This window comes from Falco rusticolus, chromosome 4 (genome assembly GCF_015220075.1).
Source record: "Falco rusticolus isolate bFalRus1 chromosome 4, bFalRus1.pri, whole genome shotgun sequence".
In the NCBI taxonomy this organism is placed as follows: domain Eukaryota; kingdom Metazoa; phylum Chordata; class Aves; order Falconiformes; family Falconidae; genus Falco; species Falco rusticolus.
In genome coordinates this window covers 43389161-43411434 of record NC_051190.1, presented here as the reverse complement: position 1 = coordinate 43411434, position 22274 = coordinate 43389161, and the positions used below count along the sequence as shown (strand labels likewise).

General features: G+C 39.5%; 2 protein-coding genes and 1 long non-coding RNA gene across 6 annotated transcripts; 2 read left to right on the top strand and 1 right to left on the bottom strand.

Annotated features, from left to right (window-relative positions):
* The first annotated feature begins 32 nt into the window (after positions 1-32).
* Positions 33-9766, top strand: BFAR (bifunctional apoptosis regulator). 3 transcript variants are annotated; one of them, XM_037385225.1, is made up of 9 exons: positions 2318-2515; positions 2610-2659; positions 3705-4033; positions 4875-5076; positions 5442-5611; positions 6302-6446; positions 6694-6864; positions 7396-7598; positions 8477-9766. In XM_037385225.1, exons 3-9 carry the CDS (start codon positions 3768-3770, stop codon positions 8667-8669), a joined length of 1350 nt encoding a protein of 449 aa, XP_037241122.1. In that variant the 5' UTR covers positions 2318-2515; positions 2610-2659; positions 3705-3767; the 3' UTR covers positions 8670-9766. The 3 variants fall into 3 exon arrangements, with proteins under 3 accessions (XP_037241124.1, XP_037241123.1, XP_037241122.1); XM_037385227.1 differs by lacking the exons at positions 2318-2515; positions 2610-2659 and adding an exon at positions 33-98; XM_037385226.1 differs by lacking the exons at positions 2318-2515; positions 2610-2659 and adding an exon at positions 113-468.
* On the bottom strand, positions 9682-21387 carry PLA2G10 (phospholipase A2 group X). Its single transcript, XM_037385228.1, has 4 exons — positions 21031-21387; positions 16484-16649; positions 13609-13715; positions 9682-11028 (listed from the first exon to the last, which is right to left on the bottom strand). Exons 1-4 carry the CDS (start codon positions 21104-21106, stop codon positions 10883-10885), a joined length of 495 nt encoding a protein of 164 aa, XP_037241125.1. The 5' UTR covers positions 21107-21387; the 3' UTR covers positions 9682-10882.
* On the top strand, positions 16656-18754 carry LOC119146886. 2 transcript variants are annotated; one of them, XR_005103877.1, is made up of 2 exons: positions 16656-17434; positions 18212-18754. It is a non-coding gene; the product is annotated as an uncharacterized LOC119146886 (long non-coding RNA). The 2 variants fall into 2 exon arrangements; XR_005103876.1 differs by having other exon boundaries at positions 18195-18754.
* Positions 21388-22274: the final 887 nt, after the last annotated feature.

Below are 22274 nucleotides of genomic sequence, written 5' to 3'. Positions count from 1 at the left end.
GGGTGGTGTCTGGGGGTGCGGTGGCTGTCGGCGGCCTGAGGGCGGCCTTGGGCCCGCCGTGCGGGCGCGCCGGCGCCATTGTCGCTGCTGGAGGGGAGGTCGGGTTGCCTGTGTGTGCGCGGCAGGAGACCCGGTGCTGTAGGGGCCGCTAGCCCTGAAAAGTGCCCCTCACCTGCCCGCCCCGTCACGTCACGTCACGTAACGGCGGGGGAAGGCAGCCCTGCCAGCCGCGGCTAGGCGGAAAAGCTGCAACGAGCCCGCCAGCGGCACGCCTAAAACAGTTGCTTTCCTGTGGGATGTTTTTAAATGCCACAGATTTTGGAAAACACGGTATTTGCCTTTCAGATGGGAAAGGCTAAACTAGCACCAGCAAGGAAGAAGGGATGGGAATTTGCTGAGGAGACAACAGGAGGGTAGCAGGGCGCTACTGGAGATTATGCCTTAACGATGAAAAGCCCAGAGGAACTGGTAGGCTTGAAAGTATTACGGAAGAAGCATTTGTCTTCTTGTTAAAATGGTAAAAGTTTCACACGTCATTGCAGAATAACCATAAACAAAGCTCAAGGCCATGCATCATGTCGCCACACCTGTGCGGTGGAAGGAAACACCTGACACAGAAGGTGTCTGCACAATAGCAGAAAGCAGTAGCTGTGGGCAAGGGCAGTATGCAGGTTCAAGAACAAAGCCTGAATATTCCGAGCCACCTTTTCACCTCACTTGTGCTAAGGTTAGATCTAGATGAACTTCCTCTGATCTAGAAGAGGTTTAGTACTTTCATGCTAGGGTAGTTTAAGGATTTGCCTATTAGGACTTCAAATATTAATTAAAGCTACAAATAAATATGAGCTGGTTGGTAGATCTTTTCATAAAATCAGCCTTGGAAGCTAGGTTGTACAGATCTAACGGCTTGTCCGCACTTCTGTGCTACTGGTGGAGTTTTAATTTGACTAAAGCTGAAAACTGCTTTGGTATCCATTATCATTCCTATGATCCCTGAACCATTTATAGCTAGAATTTTGTGTTTTAAAAAACTATCTTGAAACGGCATGTACACTTGAGCATAAATGCCTGTTTATTCCATGTCAGTAGGAAATTTGCCTAGCACCGTTAATGTATTACTTTAAAGAAGGCCAGAACTGGATCTTGTCACAAAATGGATTTGAGTGATAATACTGCAGTCTTGCTGGCAGAGCTCCACATGTGAGCAAAGAAGCAATAACTGTTAAGTAAAACAACTAAATATGGAAGTTTGGTATACAGATATTGGATCATTGCTCAAACAGTTGACAGACTTTTCAGTTAGGTGTTTTTCTTTCCCATAAGGAATTTGATTAGGGTAGCTCTAAAGCAAAACCAGAGCTATATATGTGTCAGCCCAATAATAATTGTCCTCTGCAGAGATCTGGATATGGGAGAGCAAACTATGAGAGACTATTATTTTCTTTATTGAAATAGGCTAATTAAAAAGTTAATTATTTTGTTTTGGTATCTCAAATGTCATTTGAACTGGACTTGTAGATTTTATCAAAGTGGAACAAGAACAAAATATAAGAAAACATCACTGTGTTATACAGTGAAAAATTAATCTCAACAGTTCTTTAAGAAAAGCACTTGATTTTCTTTGGACTCTAGTCAGAAAGAGATGCAGTAAGGGAACAGAGGCTGGTACAAATAATTGTGATTGTGTGTTTACATAGCTGTGCTCTCATGTGGTAGAAATAGTCTTTGTGTGAGCCAGTCTGGGGCAGTATGCGTTAGCATTACAGTCAGACTAGCATCTAAAAGTCGGGTTTACTTCTCAGATTAGACCTCTAGATCTTCACTTGCAAAATAAACCTTGAACGCAGTTTCTGTGAAGGAGGATTACCTGGGTGTGTAGACTTACGTTCAGCAAACATAGCTCAGTTCTCACAAATATGGAAATGAGCGGATTAAGCAAAACGTGAGTGCAGTCGTGTTCCTGCCCGGTGGTTTTTAGAGCTTTGAATTACGACGCTTGAAGATAAAAGAGAAATGGGCTCCGCTCGAACAGACCGCGTCGATGAGCTTGCTCTGCTTCTCAGCAGAAGGGAGACCAGCGGTGACCCCTGCTAGAGCGCACCGCCCGTGCCGGAGCCCGCCGCAGCCCGGGCGGGGGGAGGCGCCGGCAGCCGCGGCCGTGTCCCCCCGCGCCCCCCGGCAGGCGGCGGGCAGAGCCGCGGCCGCAGCGCCACCCCCCGGCGGCCCTAGGGCCCGGCGCGTCCCGCGGGGGAGGCCGCGGCGGGCGGGGCGGTGCGCGGCCCCGAGTCCTGCCTCCGCCAGCTGGGCCGGGGCCGGGACCGGCCGGGCCGCTGTGGAGCCTCGGCCTGTGCGTGCTGCCGGGCGCGGGCACGCTGCTGACACCGCCGCGGTGGGCCCGGTCTGGCGGGGCGGGGGAAGGGCTGTCACGGCGCGGCGGGCCCGAGCCGCCGGTGCCGGCGTTGTGGCAGCGGCGGGGGAGCACCCTGGGGGGAAGGAGGCGGCAGGGGAGCGGCGAGTAAGCTTTCGGCTTTTGACCCTGCTCCCACCTGGGGCACAGAGTGGCGAAACATTTTTGCACCTGCGGAAATCCTGTTGCCTTTTTCTTCCAGGAAAACGAGAAGAATGTTGTTAGGGGCAAACCCTCGGGTTTAGTTGTGTTGTAAGTGATGTTTCAGGTTTGTCTTTTAAAGCGCCGACAGTCTTTGCTTTGAATGCTTGTGAGCAGTCCTAGGGTCCTAGTTGCACTATTGCTTTGTATTTCTACACTGCTTGTATTTTTTTGTTAATAATTTTTTAGTCTTTACCCACTGGCATGCTCACCCCTTTGTGCTTGATCTGGATGGAAAGGTGGTAACCGAGTAGTAAACAGGAGCCACATGGTGGAGAGTGGAAGTGTATTTTGGTGTGGAGTCCTTGAGGAGAAAATCGTCTATGTTTTGATAGCGTCTAACATATCATAAGTGTTAAGTGATCTGGATCAGTGTTTTTCTCAAGAAACTAGATACAGCCATCTGAGAGAATACATTAGGAACATTAAGCAAAAAAGTTTATAGTTTTGTAAGTTTGGAACAATCTGAAACTCTTCTCAGAATCTGTGCATTTTCTGAAATACTAGCAAAGAGTAATCACCAGTGAAGTTAATACGGAGTTCAGTCCTTCCCTGATGGCAAGCAGATCAGTCCAGATCAGTCCCTTATAATTCTGAAGCGGATGACTTTGTGGATCAAAATTAGTATTTTTTTTTTCCCAGCATGGCTCCGCAATGTCTAGCATTGAACTTTGTTTTATTCCATATTATTGGAAAGAATAGTGACAAAAATTCAGTCATTACATTATACTGGTGTTTTATTTTTGTATTCTCTGATGATGCTTCTTTTGATTGGTGTGTTTTACTAAAATCTTGGTTAAAGATACTGTCAAAAGTTACCTGAATCATAGTGGGGTTTTTGTTTCATGTGTTGCTTAACACAAGAAAAAATATAGGGAGACTGAACTCAGCTGTTTACATCTATAATCTGGCTCTGATTGTAGTTTGCAATGAATATGGTGTTGAAAAAATAGATCATGTTTCATGTTGGGGAGAGCTAAGTTAGTTTAAAACTATCCCAGTGACAAAAGAATTACAATAATAAACTATACTGCTTGCTATTCTGAACTTCTATAGTAACTTTTTTCTTAACGAGGTTTATCTTGTTGCTTTGCAGAAGTAATGCCTTACCACATTTGAGGATCTAAGAGCTTTCTGTTTGCCTAAGGCATAAAAGAAAATGGAAGAAGATGAGACATTACAAGGTGAAACAGAAAGGGCAAATGTTGAAACACGTGCTACTCCCAAGATGGGTCGGCAGATATCAGTTAGTGAGTTCCTTTGCCACTGCTGTTATGACATTCTGGTCGATCCCACCACCCTGAACTGTGGGCATAGTTTCTGTAGACATTGCCTAGCCTTGTGGTGGGTGTCATCCAAGAAGAATGAATGCCCCGAATGCAGAGAAAAATGGAAAGGATTCCCCAAAGTCAACATCCTCCTCAGGTGAGTGTACTATGCCATTGTTGGATTTCTAAAATAAACACAATTAGTTGTCTGGTTTCTTGAGTTTGCTGCATATCTTCGTAGTTTATTGGTAATCTGAACTGTGGAGAGGACATTTAAATCCTGAAGTCCTTCATGTTCTGCACTTGTACTGAACTGTTCAAACACATTTTTCGACATGGAACTAAGGGGTGCGTTAATTGGCTTTATTTTGGGGTTTGGGGGGGGTCCCTTTGAATGTTTGGGGGATGGAGAGGAGGGATCCTTTTTTAGTATTGAGACACTTGCATCTTTTAATACAGCTGGTTGTTTTCTAATAATTCCAGGTTAGAATGATCTTTGATAATTGTGTAATTAGTTCTGTAATAAGAATTATTTATAAGAAGAAATGTGATTTTATTGCAGAATGAAGCTGGAAATACCAATTTGCTGTCCTGAATTACCACAAGCTCTTGTAATACTTTTATCTTAGGTTAATAATATTTTAATAAATAGATGGTAGGATTGTTGGCAGGCTTTTATGTTGTCTTTTGCTTAGCATTTTTGAATAGTGAAAGCTTTCCAGTAGCACATACAATTCTAGTTTTATATAAGAAATAATAATTTAATTTTTCTTTATGTGATATTTTAACTTCCTCTATCTTTAGAAACTAAGGAGAATGTTGTTTGGAAGTAATTGATAGAAGTTTAACTTTACTAAGTATTAATAACTACTGTTTTCTTGCTTTCAAAGATGGCAGTCTTTAGTAGAGGCTGAAAAACAAAAATCCAAAAATTAGTCCCTTTTCTGAATGTTAAGCCTCAGTGATTACAGTACAGTGACAAATATTTTTCCCATTAGGGATGTTATTGAAAAGCTATTTTCTGATGCCATTGAACAAAGAAAAGAAGATATTCAACAAAACAGTGATGTAGCACGCAGCTTAGCAACCTTCCAAAAATACGGGAATGACCAGATCCCTACAGTTTCGAACACAGGAAGAATTAATCCTCGAGGAGGAGGGTTTTTCTCAGGCGTTCTAACAGCTTTAACTTGTGTAGCAGTAAGTTCCGTCTGGATGATTTTCCATATTTACTTCATTAAGAGTAAGCATGCAATCAAATATACTTAAAAATTACGTGCACATAAAAATGGTCATTTGCTCAGAAAAGACTTAAGCTGAGCAGACTAAATAAGGTAGCATTCAGAGTTGTCTGTCAGGAGCTACAATTGCAATATACAGCAAATGGAAGTTAGACAAATTGGGTAAAACTTCAAGATACTGTCTTAGAACCTGAATATTCTAGGATCTATAGAATGGAAGATTCTGTATGTCAAGCCCCTTAATGCCTGTTTATTTGCATCATTAATATATTTACTTTGCAGACAAAAGATTTTGTTTTCTTTTTTGTTTTAATCTACCTATAGGTAGTTCTACTTGGATATCACTGGAGTAGCAGAGAATTTGAAGAAGATCATCTTGTCAACAAGCCTGTTGCTAAATGGACTGCTGACGAAGTGATACTTTGGCTAGAGCAGTTGGGCCCATGGGCTTCCCATTATAAAGAAAGATTTTTACTGGAGAAAGTGAATGGAAGGTGAGAGGCCTCATTATCAGGAACAGCTGTCATGTAATTGGGCTACTTGATAGCTTTCATTAGGGACAATATATTGTGAAATGACTGTACTTTATTCCATAGATTGTGGGAATACTCTGTTGGTGTATCACAATGAAATTCAGGAGAAGTTTTAACACTTGTAGTTGTAAACTTTAGTAGTAGATGCTAAACAAGCTAACTGAAAATTTTCTAATAACTTTTTAATATGCTGACAATGCAGACTGAAATTATATTGAAAGTAAAATTCTACTGATGTATGATCCAGCCCTCCCACGTTTTATTTCTTGTGAAAATATGTATGTACTATATGCATTGTTGCATTCCACCCAAGAGCTTTAGGTCTGATTTCAGGAGACCAGCTAGATCTGTTAAGTACTGAAGAACTGTGTTCAATAATAGCCAACAGGCTGATAAATCTGCATGCTGAAAGCAGGCAAGAGAAAACTTGATGAGTATTTAAAACCCAGGCTCTAAGATGCAGTTGATTCAGAACATTCAAATGTAACTATGATCTTTTAAGGTCCCTTCTAACCCAAACCATTCTGATTTTATAATCCAAAAGATGGTAACTTCTATCAGTAATTGCTTCAGTGTGTATTGCTAATTTGTTAGTCATAGCGTTTGGGTGAAGAGGCACTGTTTACCTTCTGAATTCTTGTGCTTTTGTAGACTCCTCCTAACATTGACTGAGGATGATTTCATGAAAGAGCCTTACAGTATAGAGAACAGTAACCATAGAAAAGCTATTATGGCAGAACTGGAATGTGTGAAAACTTTAGGTGTTAAACCACCACAGAACCTTTGGGAATATAAGGTAAATTTTATATAAAGTCTATCACGTATATTAAGTATTTTTGAAATAATATCTTTAAAAGAAAACTCTCTTAAAGCCAGAATGAGTATTAAGGTAGTATCCCTTATAAACAATACTCAGTTTAATGAACTGTTGTATTTGAAAAAGAATCCTTTGAAGAATGATTGCCAGAAAAATCTAGGAACTGCCATGTCCCTTTCATTTTATTTTTTCTTTTTTTGAACCTTGATAATTTGATACCTTTCAGGCGGTAAATCCAGGAAAATCACTCTTTCTTCTGTATGCACTGAAGGGTTCTCCAAGACTCAGTATGTTATACCTATATTTGTTTGATTATGCAGAAGCTTTCCTACCTTTCATCCATGCAATCTGTCCTACGCAAGAAGACAAGTATGAAGATACTGTCACAAAACTACTAGTAAGTGCTCAAAACATGAAATATGTTACTTGCTTTAGTTACAAGCATTTTTAAGACTAGCAGCATAATAAAAACACATGATGTAATTATTCACCATTTCATCTCTTCACAATGCAACTCTCAAAAAAAAAAAAAAAGTACTACAAAGTAAGTAGTTCCTTGATTTTTTATTGTATGTGATCACTGGTGTTAGTGACCATTACCTTTAATAAGATTGATTTAAGTTTTTTAAGACTTTAAATCTGCAAAACTAATTTTTTTTCACATTTGCGTGATTATAGGAAGGCTGTTCACCCAAAATACCTGTATTTTAACAAATGGCATTATAAGGTCTGGCTGGCTGTGATGTTTTATTCTAATTTATGGAAATTACTGTGTTATAGTATTATCTACCAGAAAGTAGAATAAGGATACATTAGTATTTTCAGTGTTTGAAAAAAACAATTTTTCAATAAAAAAGTAGTGGAAATAAGCCAGTATTGTGTGTGTTAATAGGAAATTGGTTAACAGTCTTTTTATCCTAATCTACAGGACCTTAAAGATCCTTCTTGGAAACAGTGGAGAGAATTCATTGTAAAGTATTTATTTTTGCCATACCAGTTGGTAGCTGAATTTGCTTGGGATTGGCTGGATGTGCACTACTGGACATCAAGATTTATAATTGTAAATGCCATGTTGCTTTCTGTTCTGGAGTTATTCTCCTTTTGGAGGCTCTGGTCAAGAAGAGAATTGAAGTAAGTCTTACTGAGCTTGTTGAGTGTAGGAAGTACACAGCCTTATAAATAGAAAGTAACGGTCTTACAATTTCACAGTTGCTTACTGAAGTTTCGGTGTCTAACAACAACTCTGAGGTTAATAGTGTGAATCTGAATTCGCACATATAATGGTACTCACTCTTGAATATCTTTGTTTCTGTGAATACTTCAAAGGGTTTCTCACAGCTGGTTTTACTGACCAGATGTAGCAAACGCAGTAATGGTAATCATGTTCTTAACCATTGAGTAAATATTAACTCTTACCTTGAGAATTGCGTTTTATGGTAACTGGTATTATCTGTCAGCTGAGAACTAAATACATAATAATTTTGTCATGTGATGCTTATGATATAGCTATTAAAGAATGACTCTTCAGGATCATAAATAAGTTCGGTTACACTGGTATTATTTCTGATAGGTCATAAAAATTAGATTTCAGTTACTGCTTTAGCCTTTAGTCAAGCATATTGTTTCCTAATTGCTGTGATCTTTTATTTATGGGTTTTAGACCTTGCATAGATGTTCTTGTTTTGGTGTATACTGGGTCTTCCCTTTCTCTGCCAGCCGCTAGGGGGCAGAACGTGTTCAAAAGAGAACGGTGTGCATGACAAATGTGGAATTTGGCCACTTTAATTCGCTGTGCTTTGTGGTCTGAATAAATTGATTTAATGCTTCCTCGTATAAAATCTAGTATTACTGTATTTTAAGAAGGTTTTTCTGGAGTGTAAAATGATGTTTTACAGGTACCTGAGTGTAAGGGCTAAATAATTTGAGGCTGCAGCACATATTAGCTTTTCTTAGAACGGGTAAAAACAAAACAGAAATTTCCTCTAAGCCTCTCCCTTTCCTTTTCACAGGACTATTCCTCACAGAATGTGGAGACATTTCTGGAAAGTCTCAACACAGGGTCTTTTTATTGCCATCTTTTGGCCTTTTATTCCTCAGTTTGTCTGCAATTGTTTGTTTTACTGGGCCTTGTACTTTAACCCAATTATAAACATTGATCTTGTGGTTAAAGAAGTAAGGCGTCTGGAGACACAAGTGCAGTGACTGGCATTGGAACTTTGGAGCTGTTTAGCTTCTAAAGATGGACACTTGAAATAAATATTGCTTTTCTTCTTAATATATGTGGCAGTGAAAGTGGTGGATTATGTTAACTTAAGCATACAAAAAAGCCTTAAGGTAAGTTACTCTTAAACCAGCTGATTCTAGATTCGAGGGTGGGCTTTTATTATCTGAAAGGAATTTTCTATTGAAAAAAATCCAGAAAAATTACAGTTCAGATTTAGCTATGTAAAACTTACGCAGTCGTGTCACCCTATTTTTGATCAAACTTCTCTATTATGTCTTGACCATTCTGGTTATTTTCAAGCCTGCCTTAAAATCAGTGTCTTCTGAAGAGCTACAATGATTGTTTGGTTTTTGTTTGGCTTTTTTTTTTTAACTTAGCATTTCATACCGAGCCTGCCTTAAAATCAGTGTCTTCTGAAGAGCTACAATGATTTTTTTTAATTTCTTTTTTTTTTTAACTTAGCATTTCATACCAGGAATGTATTCCTCAGCTTAAGTTTGCCAAAGGAAAGCTCTTATTGGATAGGATGATACTGAAAGTACTTCAGTGTTTTCAGTCTGCTTTACATACAAAGTTGTGACTGTCAAATATGCAGTCTCACAGTAGAGTTTGTTCTAAAATTCCTGCTGTTGAAGGCAAAGACTGCTTGAGTTTTCTTGTTGTGTGGAAAATGTGGTGATTGCCATTGAAAAAAAATTTTTTTCAGATCAGTGAGACTTCATCAATAGTTTCTCTAATGCTCCCTCTTGAAGTCTGTTGCTAATTCTTAAATTCAGGATTATCTCTTAAAAAGGGTTATTTTGGAAACGCGACCTGACACTGTAATTACATCTTACTGCAATATAATACCTGTATCTAGACTTGTGCAAGAATATTGACTGTAAAGTTTTGTGTAAACAGGATTGCTGTTTGTTAGTGTATGTTTTTTGACAAAGCAAAAGTTAGATTTTTTCCAAGAGCTTTGTCCCCTTGCGTTCTACATTGTTTTGCTTTTTTTTTATTTGTATCATTATTATGAACTTTAAATTTGCCTATGAACCTTTCTAAAAATTAAAGATCTCTTTTGAAATCTTCATCCTTCCTAGAAGTGGGATTTGGTTTGTTGTTTGGGTTTTTTTTTTTATATTGAACTGCCTGTCATTAGCTTTGAGTTGTGCAGACTTGTTTTGTAGCGCTGCCATCTTTAAGTTGAGGTGGGTGAAAGTAGAGTAAAACACTTCTGGTTCTTAAAACTGTTAAAATTAGCAGTTATGAAAAAGTGTATTACTCAGCAATTTCTGTTACTGACTTCTCTTCCTACAAGGTTTCAAAAAACTATGAAGTGACCCTAGCTAAAATCATCCTTGCACCTTTATCAGGTATATACACTTCTGAACTCTGCAGACTGATACTGTCCAAGATCAAACACTTAGGGGAAAGGCATTTGGCCCCAGTGACTGCTACTTTTCTCATGTATTTGTCTTGGTGATGGTTTGCATTTGCACTTTTAAAACTGAAGTTTTAAGGGTAGAACTTCTCCCTGTGCCCACAGGAAACTCAGGGTGTACATAGAGTAAGGAGTTTGAGCCGTGTCAAACGAACAACTTCTTAGAAAACTGTATTTAAAAAGTAAATACTAGAAAAAAAAATATTACACATTTTTTAATACCTGGTAGGACTACTTAAGGTGAATGATATACAAAGCTAAATTAGGCTTCATAATAAGTGTTTAATATAGATGAGAGGGTTATTTGTTGCTGACACTGTCACTTTATGCATTTTTTCCAATCACTTCAAAGTTAACAAATGTTAAGGTAAATGTTAGTGGAAAGGTTTGATTTGTATGTTATAGCCAGTGGAGGGGGGATGAAAAGTTGACAGTGAATGATATTATGAATGTGAAAAATCTGTGACTGAATATAAACAAAATTAATTTTAAGTGAGTCGCTCGTTAAGCTGACAAACTCGAATTGCTATTTAGTCGATACAAGCTTACGTAGAAGTAACAAACTTGCTTTTAGTCCATGGTAGAAGGTAAGAAAGACAATAAATGTTTACTTTGGCCCTTCTGGGATGTGGAGAAACTAAGGTAGCAGGAAGGAAGACCGAGAAAGGGGAAAATCATTTGTTGTCTCTGTAGCCACAACAGCAAAAAAAAGTCATTCTAGATTTAAATACATACAGAGTTTTCATAAAGACAGATGTTGTGTATCTAATACCTACATAAAGGCTGAATCTCACCACACATAAAGTCTGGCCACAAAAGGTATTTTGTATGATAGGGAGCTTTAGAAAAACATTTGGCAGCTTCGCGGTCACATTCACATGCCATTTTTTGACATTTGTCTTCTAGTGATTCTGAAAGAAAACACAGTAAACTTTTTATGTTAGTTTGAAGTAATTAAAAATACCAAATGGAATACCAAGAATTGCTACCTTATTTCCATATTTGCCATATAAATGGCTCTTAGGGTTCAAATGCAATAGCAATTGCACTGAGCTTTAGTAAGACTTGCAGTTCTTTTGTGTTCTTTAGACAGAGCTCCATGCTAGGACATCTCAGTGACAGGGAATATACAAGCATGGTTTGGTTTAGTGACAGTTGATAATCGGTAGAACTATCTTGGCAGGTAAAAAGACAACAATTGGAAAAAGACTTAAATACTCTTCTTAGTGTTCTTTAATAAAGGAATTTTGATTCCTCTTTAGAAAGTGGTCTCTAATCACCCCTGCCCACCCTGTTGCTCTAGTGAAACTTGAGTTTGGGAAGACATTTTCCATTTCATCCATGTTTTAATCTACTAAAGGACATAGCATTAAAATTATATATGTGAAATAAGGGATGTAAAGATGTTCCATGTTCAGCTTAAATTGCCCACCATTTTTTATGTAGGCATTCAGTAAGAAGTTAGGTAAAGTGTGTTTTAAGTACGATAAAATCCTTGTCTGGCCATATTTGGTTTTTTAATTGTAGTTTTGTAACTTAACAGATTTCTTGGCATGAACATTTCTTCTTGGCACGAACATTTTGTTCTACAGCAGCGTATTTCGGTTTTATTGTGCCAACCCAGAAACGTGTGTTTTTTCTCTCCGCAACTGTCTGTAAACTAAAGAATCCTTGATTATATTTTGTCTGAGTACTTATCATTTTGAAAGCTTAGATGAATCTCTGCTTGAGAGTTGTCTAGGAGCAGAGTAAGTGTTCAGTTTTGTGAATGAACTAAACTTCTGCTATGAAATGGAAGTGTTCTTAATGTATATATGTTGACACTGCAACTAGCTACCCTGAGAACTACTTAATAGTGTCAGTAGCATAAACAACATGACAGGATTAAAAAAAAAAAAAACACCCCAAACCGAAACCAAGAACTATTCCTTCTTTTGTTATTGCCCAAAAATTAATTTTCCCCATGGAACATCAGGGACATTTTTTTCAGCTTTCTTGATGACATCCTACTATGTCGGCCAATACTTAAAAATATTCTCAGTTTCTGGACTAGAACAGGAGCAGAACCTTTACAGCCAAATATAGGTGGACTGTAACTTGGTAGTTCGACAGTTTGAGAGAAGATGCTTAGTACTTCTGGAGCAGAGAAAATTAGCAAGTAGAGAGTCTGCATGAGGTGGACACTTGGGCAAAGATAAGGTTGAATGAAAAGGAGGAAAGGAAATGGGTGTCAAAAACTTTAATTTCAGGTTAGGCAAATTCTAAATTGAGTTACAGAATGAGATGGTTTTGTGCTTTCTCTGAATGGCCTACTGTGTTGCCTTTAAACTATGGTAGTCAGAAACTCAGACTTGTTGTACACAAACTTGTTTAAGGGTCTGCATTTTAGTGGTGCAATTAACCACCAATTCTCAAGCTGATTCGCATTCTAGGTAGTAGCATAAAATTACATGCAAAGTAACTGACCTAGCACCTGATTTAAAAATAAAACAAAAAAAAGCAAACAGTGCACAAAACAAACAAACAAAAAAACCAAACCCCAGCCAAACAAAAAAACCCCAAAACTTAGCAAGAAGAAAAATAAGCCTGCAAATTTGGGGGGCTTGTTAGAAGTTACAGTTTCAGAAAGTTTTTGAAGTGAATTGGAAACTTTGGGAGTTGTGAACAAATAATGTAAAAGAAATGCTGCATTTTCCTGTTGAACATTTTTTGTTTGTTTCTTTGAGACCTCTTTGTCTTTCTCTTTTATACTACAGCATGGCAAGTATATTACATTAATATTTCAGAGCAATCGAACAAAATTTATCAGGATGTGGTCAGCCATTTATTGCAACTTGTACACCAATTATGTAAATATTTTCAAATTAACGTTTTATGGCTTGTGGACATGTTACTTCCATAAATAAACATACTCATCAAATACTTTATTACCTCAGTGCTTGACACTGTATTTGTGAATTCATTCATAAATTGCAGCCACTAGCAGTGGGCTGTGCAAACGATCAGTGATAAGTATGCCAAAAGCTTGTCCATCATAAACCTATAAATGGTGTGAAATATTTTCTGCTAAGTATAAAAAGGATCCTTTTTAAACAGTTGTAATTTTCTCGCCTCCTGTTTGTAGTTGCTCTCCAGCTTGAGACCTCTAGGGAGTAGCATAACATGGGTTCCTCAACACATGTAAATGCTGAGTAAAAAGTGTGTGTGTGTTCTGAAAGGGTAAGGAGCTTGTAGATCAGAATTTTGTTTGCTTATGTATGTCAGTAGGTCAGGAAACTGTATTCGGTTGGCACAGCTGTGCTTTCTGGAGGCACAGCGTACCCTAGCAAAGAAGTCACAAAAGGAAGGATGGTAAAATAAGAATTTTACAGTTAATTAAGAAAATGTCTATGAGGTCAATGAGACAATCAGTAGAAGTAAAAAAAAAAAACCCAAAACACCAAAAAACAAAACCCACCACCAAAACAGCCCAACTGGAACTGTTCACTCACCACACACAGCAGCATTGTCTTCACATCCCCAGTGGTAACTTTCTGTCTTTGGGTGACACCCTGCTTGTTCTGCCTTACCATAGCAGCAGTCATGGTTAAAGCAGCACCTAAGAGTAACAGAAATGGGCTTGCCTTAATTCATGCTGCGGTGATTTATGGTCATGTAATCTGGATGGTTTTTATCAGCATGTTTCTACAGGCTGTGAAATAGTAAGTCAGCATACATGAATGTACAAACAGTTGCCTGAACCAAAACAGGGTAATGGTTTAATAGATCACCCGGGAAAAAATTACTACTCTTTCATGTAATCAGTGCTGAGGAAAATGTCTGATACACTTTGATCTAGTTGAACTTCCTCACAAATAAATATAAAAGGAATCTTCAAAGCATTCTCAGTTTTAAACACAATAAACTTTCATGTGGGTATGCCTCTCCTAGCCCCTTCCAAGAGAAAGATCAAATGACACGATATTCTGTCAGATGATGAATTATGTCCTTTTCTGCCAGTTACTGATGCTATTGTAATGGTTACTGACAGGGAGGGGACAAGAAAATTTGTTAAGCCATAGCACGCCATCATAAATGTCATGTTACAGCAAAGTCCTAACATGGTGGCAAAAAAGCTGAAAGCAGGAGAAATGTTCAGTAATGAATAGGCACGGGTGCTGTTCAGTGCCATAATATAACTAAACATCTTTGCTCGGTATCATGAGAAAATTTGGAAAATTGCCCAAAATGATGATTTCAATATTGTTCTTGTCATAATGGGGACAACAAATTCATAGGCTATCACATTGTGGAACTGAACACTACAGGTAACCATTAATGGTGTATTTTAATGCTTAAGAGTTATTCTTCTGGTGTAGAGTCATGGCAAGCCTAGAATAGCAAGTAGGGGGGAGGTAACAAGGACCTGAAATTAGACAGCTTGTATGTTTTTGCTGCAAACTAACTTTCCTTATTGACTTGGTGGGAGAATAGGGTTGTATCCATGAGCTTTTTGCATTCAGTCATTGGGTTTCTTCCTGGTAGCCTAAAACCATCATATTACAATAGGCACATGATGTTTAGATGGTGTTTAGATTGCCTGAGGAATTTGTGTCTGCAATAGAAAAAGTTAATGCTGTGAGCTCTCACTTGCAATTACTGTTTTTTTTCTACACTTATTAAGTAATTACTCGGTAATTCCACTCAAATCGCCACTTAAAGATCGTGCAGTACCTAACAGTTGGACAACACATACCTGTGAAGTAGCTCAATACATCCATTTAATACACAGAAATTAAAACAAAACAAAAATATTAGTGAGTCTTTGTAGCAGTGCTGAAGTAAATAAACTAGGAAATGCAGCTTCTTTTGCCATAGTGCTGTCTATCTTCACGTGTTTACAAAAATTGTCACCATTACCTTAGTCCTCTTTTAAGTGTTTTAAATAAAAATAGATGCTTAAGAATTTTGTGTTGTATCTTATGAAAGCAATATGTGACTGTGTCTTCCAAAGTTTATAAGCGGCAGGCAAAAATGTAAATTGCAATAACTATTATTTGAATAACTCCATTACAGATGGTGTTAATTCAGATTAAGTATTTCTATATTTTCAATTAGTTAAGTTTTCAGGCATAATTCTGAATGTAAACAACCCACAATGTAGCTCAAAACTTAAATCAAACTTGGTAAGAATTTTTGTCTCTACATTCAGTTGGAGTAATTCTTCATTCTGTTCAAATGCAGTAGAGTAAGTATACTCGCTTCTGGCTTGTTCTTAACATTCTGTAGCTCTTAAAACCCAGACCACAAATAGCTAACCATGTTTTGTGAAGAAGCTTCTTGCTACTGTGGACTTTCAAAAGCGAAAAAAATGGCCTACAATGAAAGACTGTCAAACTGCAGGTTCTCCATCGTTATCTTTAGGTATACGGATGACCAGAAGTAATAATAGTCCCTTCTTTTTGTATGTGTATCTAGTCATTAAGTCGCAACTACATTATACCAAATTGTCTTCAGAATAACAGATTACTTGGCCAAAAACTTGAAATATGTAGGCAAAGTTTCTAGAAGTTTTAGGTCTAATCGTGACTAGTATCTTTAGGAAAGAAAAATTAAAAAATCAGATTTCAACTTTCTATATATTCTACCTTAAATGTGAGTATCAGACATTTGCTTTCCTTTTAATTTACAATATATCTGTCTGGTAAGTCAGAACTTGAGATGTCACATATGGTGGGGAAATGCATCATTATAATGATAAACTTGAAAATATAAAACTTTTATTTAACTACTGTAACCAGAAAATCATCTTCCTGGCAGCTAATGTTCAATTATAAATTAAATTTACAATAGTCTATATGCTGAAGTTTAGTACTAAATATAAAGGTCTTACAATTATTTTAGTAACAATTCATAATTCCCTTTATTCAAACATTTTTTTTAATAGGTTGAATTTTGCATAATTTTCTATGTATTATTTTGAATACTAATACGATGGGATGGATGGTAGTAGAATCAAAAGATTTTTTGAATTGTGATTTTATTTTTTAAATTTTTACTTTTATGGATTGCTTGACTGTTTGGGCTTTAAAGCTTCTCCAAGAAGACTTTAGATCTTCAGCTTTTGGCCAAACAGCAAGAGCAAAGAAGCTCAGCTGGACTGTGAATCCAGTATTAGTGCAATGAGAGTTTGAGTTAAAGGCAAGTAAGACTCATGTAGATCTACGGTAACGCAATTTTAATGCTTCAGAGTTTCTTAGCAGTCTGAGGTGTTTATACTCAGTTCCCTTACTGATGTTAAATAGGCCTAATTCATATTTTTGTCCTTTTACTCTGTCATCTGCATACATTCAGCACTTAATCACTCAGATAAACAGTTATGCTTACCAGTCTACTCTGTCCTTGGGCCATCCTCTTCCTCCCAGACCACAGTAGCATCCATAGCGTAGGTAGGCAAAAGGAGATCGTCCTGTAGTACACCTAATGGCTCCAGCTAATTCAAGAAGTCCTCTTCGATTTCTAAAATGGGCTTCCCCAAAAGCGCCTTTATAGACTGTGGAAGAAGACCTTTATTTTTTTATTGAATCAAACATGCAGATATAAAATAGTATGTTTAAAAAAAAACTTTGATAATGAATGTCAGTACTTGAAAATAACAGTTTTCTTTTTTTCCCTCTTTTTTTTCTTTGGGGCCACACTGCTTGACCTAGTCCCTTTTTACCCCCATGTGTAGTGAACAGCATGCTGAATAACTGCAGTGGTTTCCTCCCAGCAAGGCAGCATACAGTGGCAGACCTCAGTCATTTCCAGTCTTGAAACTGGCAAGAGCTAGCATGTGTTCTGCAGTCTGGGTCCACTAACCTGCTAAAATTAGATGCCCTAACCATTGCAGTATTTTTTCCTTATCATAACATGCAATTTTGCCCTTGTTATTTTGTAGAATGTAATGCTTTACATTTGAACAAGCATGTCCTCTATGATGGGGTTCTGGTTTTCCTCCTTTTTAGACGAGCCAAATAACTGGTGGGGGTGGCAGGGTGGGTGTATAGCAGGGAAATGGGCAGGTGCTTGGAGTAATTTCCGTTGCTTATGTTTTCCTGTTTCATTTTGTTTGAGTTTTGTTGTTGTTTAAGGGATTCTCACCATTTTTTCCCCAGAATTAGACTGTATTTAGGAGCTTTATTTTAACCATCCTGTGTCAGAACTAAAACAGTAGGTCCAGAGCAGCAGATAAATGTTGAGACACCAGATGACTTTTTTGGGGGGTTTCATGTCGTCCTGCAGGCTGAGCTAACGGATTGAAGACCCTTAATAGTAATGGACAGCGCAGGCTCCAAGGTAATTGCAGCAGTTTTGAAGAAGCTGGATGAGTACAAAACAAATTAGTGGAATGCTGCTGATTAGAGTTGTCTTACTAATTAGACTAATGATTTATTTTGGTATAAGGAGAACAGTTTATAAACCTTAACTCCCAGTACTAGATACAGATTGGGGAAGACATGAAGATTTAATAACTGATAATACCTGTGGGAGAGACAGACAGCAGAAAAAATATTTATAGACTTTCTCATTGTTTTGATATTTGTTTACTACAGAATAACTGTATGATTATACAGTTTGTATATAATCTGTGCAATCATGTAATCTATTATAATAGACTAATAGAATAATCTATTATAATAGATTATATGATTAACTGTAATGAGATAATGGAAGATCTGCCAGGAAAATATTGTTCCCAGCACAGCTGAGTAACTTGAACTATGTGGAATGCTGGTGACCTCCAGCACTCATAATTTTGTGAAACAAAGGGATTTAAACACCTCATGAAATCATCTCATTAAGAAATAAAATCGGTAGTATGTGAGAATGGTTAAAAAAAAAAAAAGCTTTAGATTGCATTTATTTTAATTTCATTGCTTTATAATAGGTATGAAAAAAATAAAACCCACATTCTTTTGTATCTAGAGGTCACAGGAAATAAGTACAAGTGTACAAAAATAATTTACAGTTACGCAGTTTGAGTCTAGTCTTGTTATTTTAATATAGTCTAGAGTCTAGTCTTGGCTTTTAATATTCTTGTAATATTTAATTCCAGTGTTTATTGCATAACAGGAATTGGAACTTTGTCAAAAGTTTAAGCTGTTGTCACTCTTGAAAGGAAACTTTGAAGACAGATACTTGGGAGAGGAAAAAACCAAGAGGATAGCTCATCAGGAAACTCGCAACTGGATGTGATGTAGCTGCTTTAAAAGTAAAGGTTGAAGGGAAACTAAAACCATACCAATCCTAAGGCTACTTCAGACACCAAGAAATAGCAGAGGGGAAAAGAAAAAAAACCCACACAAATCTATGCAGCAGTTGTCTTTGTGATGGTGATGACTAAGCCAGAGAGATCAAAAGCCGTGAGGTGGTTTTCTGAAGACTGAAACTGAGTGAACAGTAAAGACAGCCTGAGAGAAAGTAAGCAATCACATTGTGTTGGTGTTATGCTTGATTCTAAGACTGTAATTCCTGTTGCCCAAATTGGAGCCCTGCCATGTTTGCAGAGTTTGAACTTCATCATGCTGTCTTGTTTTGCTGCCTGTGTGAGCTCTTAAGAGTTCAGATTGTGTTAAATGCTGTACATTGTTATGTCTTTGAAAGATATTTTCCACTATACCTTCCTACTCTCCTTTTTTTCCCCTTAGTTTTCTGAATAGCTTACTATTAAAAAACCCAGTCCCTTACATTTCCATATGCGTAGAGGAAAAAATCATTTTAGAAACAAGATTTTTTTGTGAGAGGTCACAGGTCCCATAACACTTTACTCTTTGCAGTGGGCACAATGCAAACATAATAATTATTTCTAGAGATTTATTTTTGAGATGCATAGGTTTGCATGATTATAATACATAACTACATTAGTCATTAGCATCTAATACAGTCTATGATGTTTTGTTGGTTTTCAAAGAAATGTTAAGCCATTCTTTCAGAAACTGAGGCTTCAGAAACATTTTTTGATGTTAAATACATGTAAGATTTCCTATACTGCTATTTCCGTTGTACAGTTATAGTGCTCTTGTAGTTCAGAACTTGAAACTTGGGAATAAGCAGACTTTCTGATGTATCTCCAAGATCTGGCCAGAAGTGGAAACATTTGAACTGTATGCTTTATAGAAGTTTCTTTTTTTCCTGAGATTTTTCCCCCCCCCCTCTCATTTCATAAGCCATCAGGAACGGCCTTTTTTGCTAGATCTTGTTGCCCAGGCTACTGATGCGCTTACCTCTACAAACTGTGGTCACGTATGAATTTTTTGAAAGCATCAATTTGCCTGTTTTGATACTGTGGACCAAGCATTGAGAAACAGGTAAATTACATTGCCTTTCTACCTCACTGCCTACAGAATGGGTGACTGTGATGTCTGACTCAGAGCTATCGGACCAAAGCCAGGCTCTCTGTAACGATCACTCTAGGCTGGCAGCAGCAGTGAGTCTTCCACTACTTTCCTTAACGTTCTTGCTGAGGTTTGTGCCATGCAAATGGTGAAGTCTGGAGGATGATCAAAATGCAGAAGGAATAATAGGGGCATGCTGAGGTCAGGAAGTAGAACTGGGGCAGTAAGCTTGGTGGGGACCTTAAGTTGGCCCCATTATGCAAGCACCTTACCTTATGGTCTGTAATTATGGGATTGCCTCCCCGCTGCCCACCCCCCCGCCCACCCCCCCTGCGACCCTGCGTCATTCTATGCACAGATCTGTTACAAGAATGAATCAAGACTCATGTCCTTCCTTTTTGGAAGATTCGGTTTGGTGAATTTTCAGGCTGTGCAGGAATGTGTAAAAAAAAGTGCAAGATCACAAATGAGAATCTCCTAATTAAAAGGCAGCTGAATGCTGATCTGAAAAACTGGATTTTATCCTCACAGCAGTCACAAAGGTTCAGTATGAGGTTAGTTTAATCACTTTAAAACAATGCCTATCCATGTTTACTAGTAGTGTGCTCGTAGCCTGCTGGATATCCTGGGTTGGAGTACCGAGATACTGTAATACCCAGCGACAGCCAGGCTTTGTATAGTTGGAAGTTCCAGATAATTTAAGTAGTGGTAGGTAAAATCGAGTTCTAACATGTCACCACGGGAACCTAAAAGTAGTGGATGCTTTTTTTGTCAGCCCACTTACCTATCTGACAAAGAGGGATGATAATACAGTTTGACATAAGTGTGAAAGAAATGAGTATGTTCAGATCCTAAACTGATGAATAGCTAAAAAAAACCTGTGAGGAAATGCACTGCAGATCATGACAACTGGTCTTTAATACTGCTTAATAAATAGGACGTAGGAGACAAAGGAATACTTGCAAAGTGAGCAGTCAGCTATGCTCAGGTATGAGGCAGGGGTCCTTTAATTACGTTCTCGCCCCATAACTTATTCATAAAGCCTGACTCATTCTTTCAGCACAAGCCGGTTGTGATGTTGCAGGCCCCGTGGGGCTCCCGGCCGGGGGCTCCCCGCTGGGGGTCCCCGCAGCCGTCGCGCCGGGGAACTGTTGAGCACCCGGCAGCAGAGTGCGGGTGGGTGACTTGGCTTTGTCCGAAGCTGGTTATCACAGTGCGATCTGCAGCCTGATGCTACATACCGAGCTTTTTAACACATTTTGCACGTTACTGGTGAGCTTTAAAAAAGTAGCGGGAGAGCCTCCGGCGCACCGCCGTGCCGCACGTGTCGGCGGGCGGCCCCGGCTGCACCCCGCTGTGCCCGGCGCTCCGCGCGGGAAGGCGCTTGCTCGCCGCCACCGCTTCTCCGAACGCCCTTCTCCCCCCGCCGCCCGCCGCGGGCGCAGCCGAGCCCCGTCCCGCCCTGGGAAGGGCGAGCGGCCCCGGCAGCCGCAGCCCCGGGGCGCCCCGCGAGGCCCGGGCTGAGCCCGGCGCGCCGCCCGCCGCGGCTGTACTCACCGGCCGGCGGCAGCAGCAGCAGCAGCAGCAGCAGCAGCGGCGGCGGCAGGGGCAGAGGCGGGCGGCGGGGTCCCATGGGCGGCGCGGCGCGGTTCGGGGTCCCACGGCGGCGGGTGCGGGCAGCCGCGCCTGGCTGCGGGAGCGCCGCGTGCCGGTGTGGGGCAAGGCCGCCGCGCGCCGGCTATAAGAGGCCGCGCGGGCCGGGCCGGGTCCCGCTGCGGGGCGCGCGGCGCTGGCGGCGGGGAGGAGCCGCGTGGGCACCCGCACCCGCCGCGCGCGGCACCCGCACTCCGAGCGGGCCGAGCTTCACCTCCCGATCGCTGCTCTTCTTGGAGGGCTAAAGAACAAGCCGCTCTTCAGCGGGCTACCGACAGCTGCACCTCGGTCAGAGTCACCGGGCAGCCCTCCCTCCGCCGGAACGCAGCCTTCGCGTGCCGAGTGGTTTTTCACAAGCTGTGGAATCCTTGCGGGTTTTTTCCATTCCCTTTCCAGCTCCCGTATTATTTTGCAAAACCCACGACTAGATGCCATACTGCAATCACGGTCCTGTCACCCCTCTCAACACGCAGACAACACTGCTTACCTTCACGGTTTTTTTTTTCCCTTGCCGCTATGTTCAGAGTATTTCATCAGACCTTTTAGTATGGCACTGAAACCAGTGGGTTTCCTGACAGTTTTTCAAGCAATCAGGACTCCTGAAATGTTGGGTACCGGGTTTTGTGTGTGTCTGTTTTCTTTTTTTTCTTTTGGGTTCTCTCTCTCTTTTTTTTTTTTTTTTTTTTTTTTTTGCATTATTATATTCCAGAATATGACCCCCATTGGATTCCATTGAGGCCTATACTGTTGGGATAAGGAAGGAGAGATAAAAATAGTTTTTTTACAGAACTTACCAAGAACTTGTTCTTGGCCATGTCATCTGGCTATTGCAGAGCAGCTGGTAGTTTTTTTGGTAGTGAATGGTATTTCATCAAAGAAAGAAAATTTTTTTTGACATACATACTGAAGGATAATTCTCCTTTTGCACTAAAATGCTCTGATTTGTGTGTTGTATCGTTCCTTCATTCAGAAGAGAGGTAGAATATTGCATGTGGTCTGATTTCAAAAGACAAAAAGCATGCACAGACAGATCGGACTTGGTTTTGTTACCCTCTCCTTAACTCACGCTCTATGAAATGTTTGTGTTGGCACTGAAGTTAGGGTAGTGAGGGATAAATGTGGAAGCACATCAGTTTAAGGTAGGATAC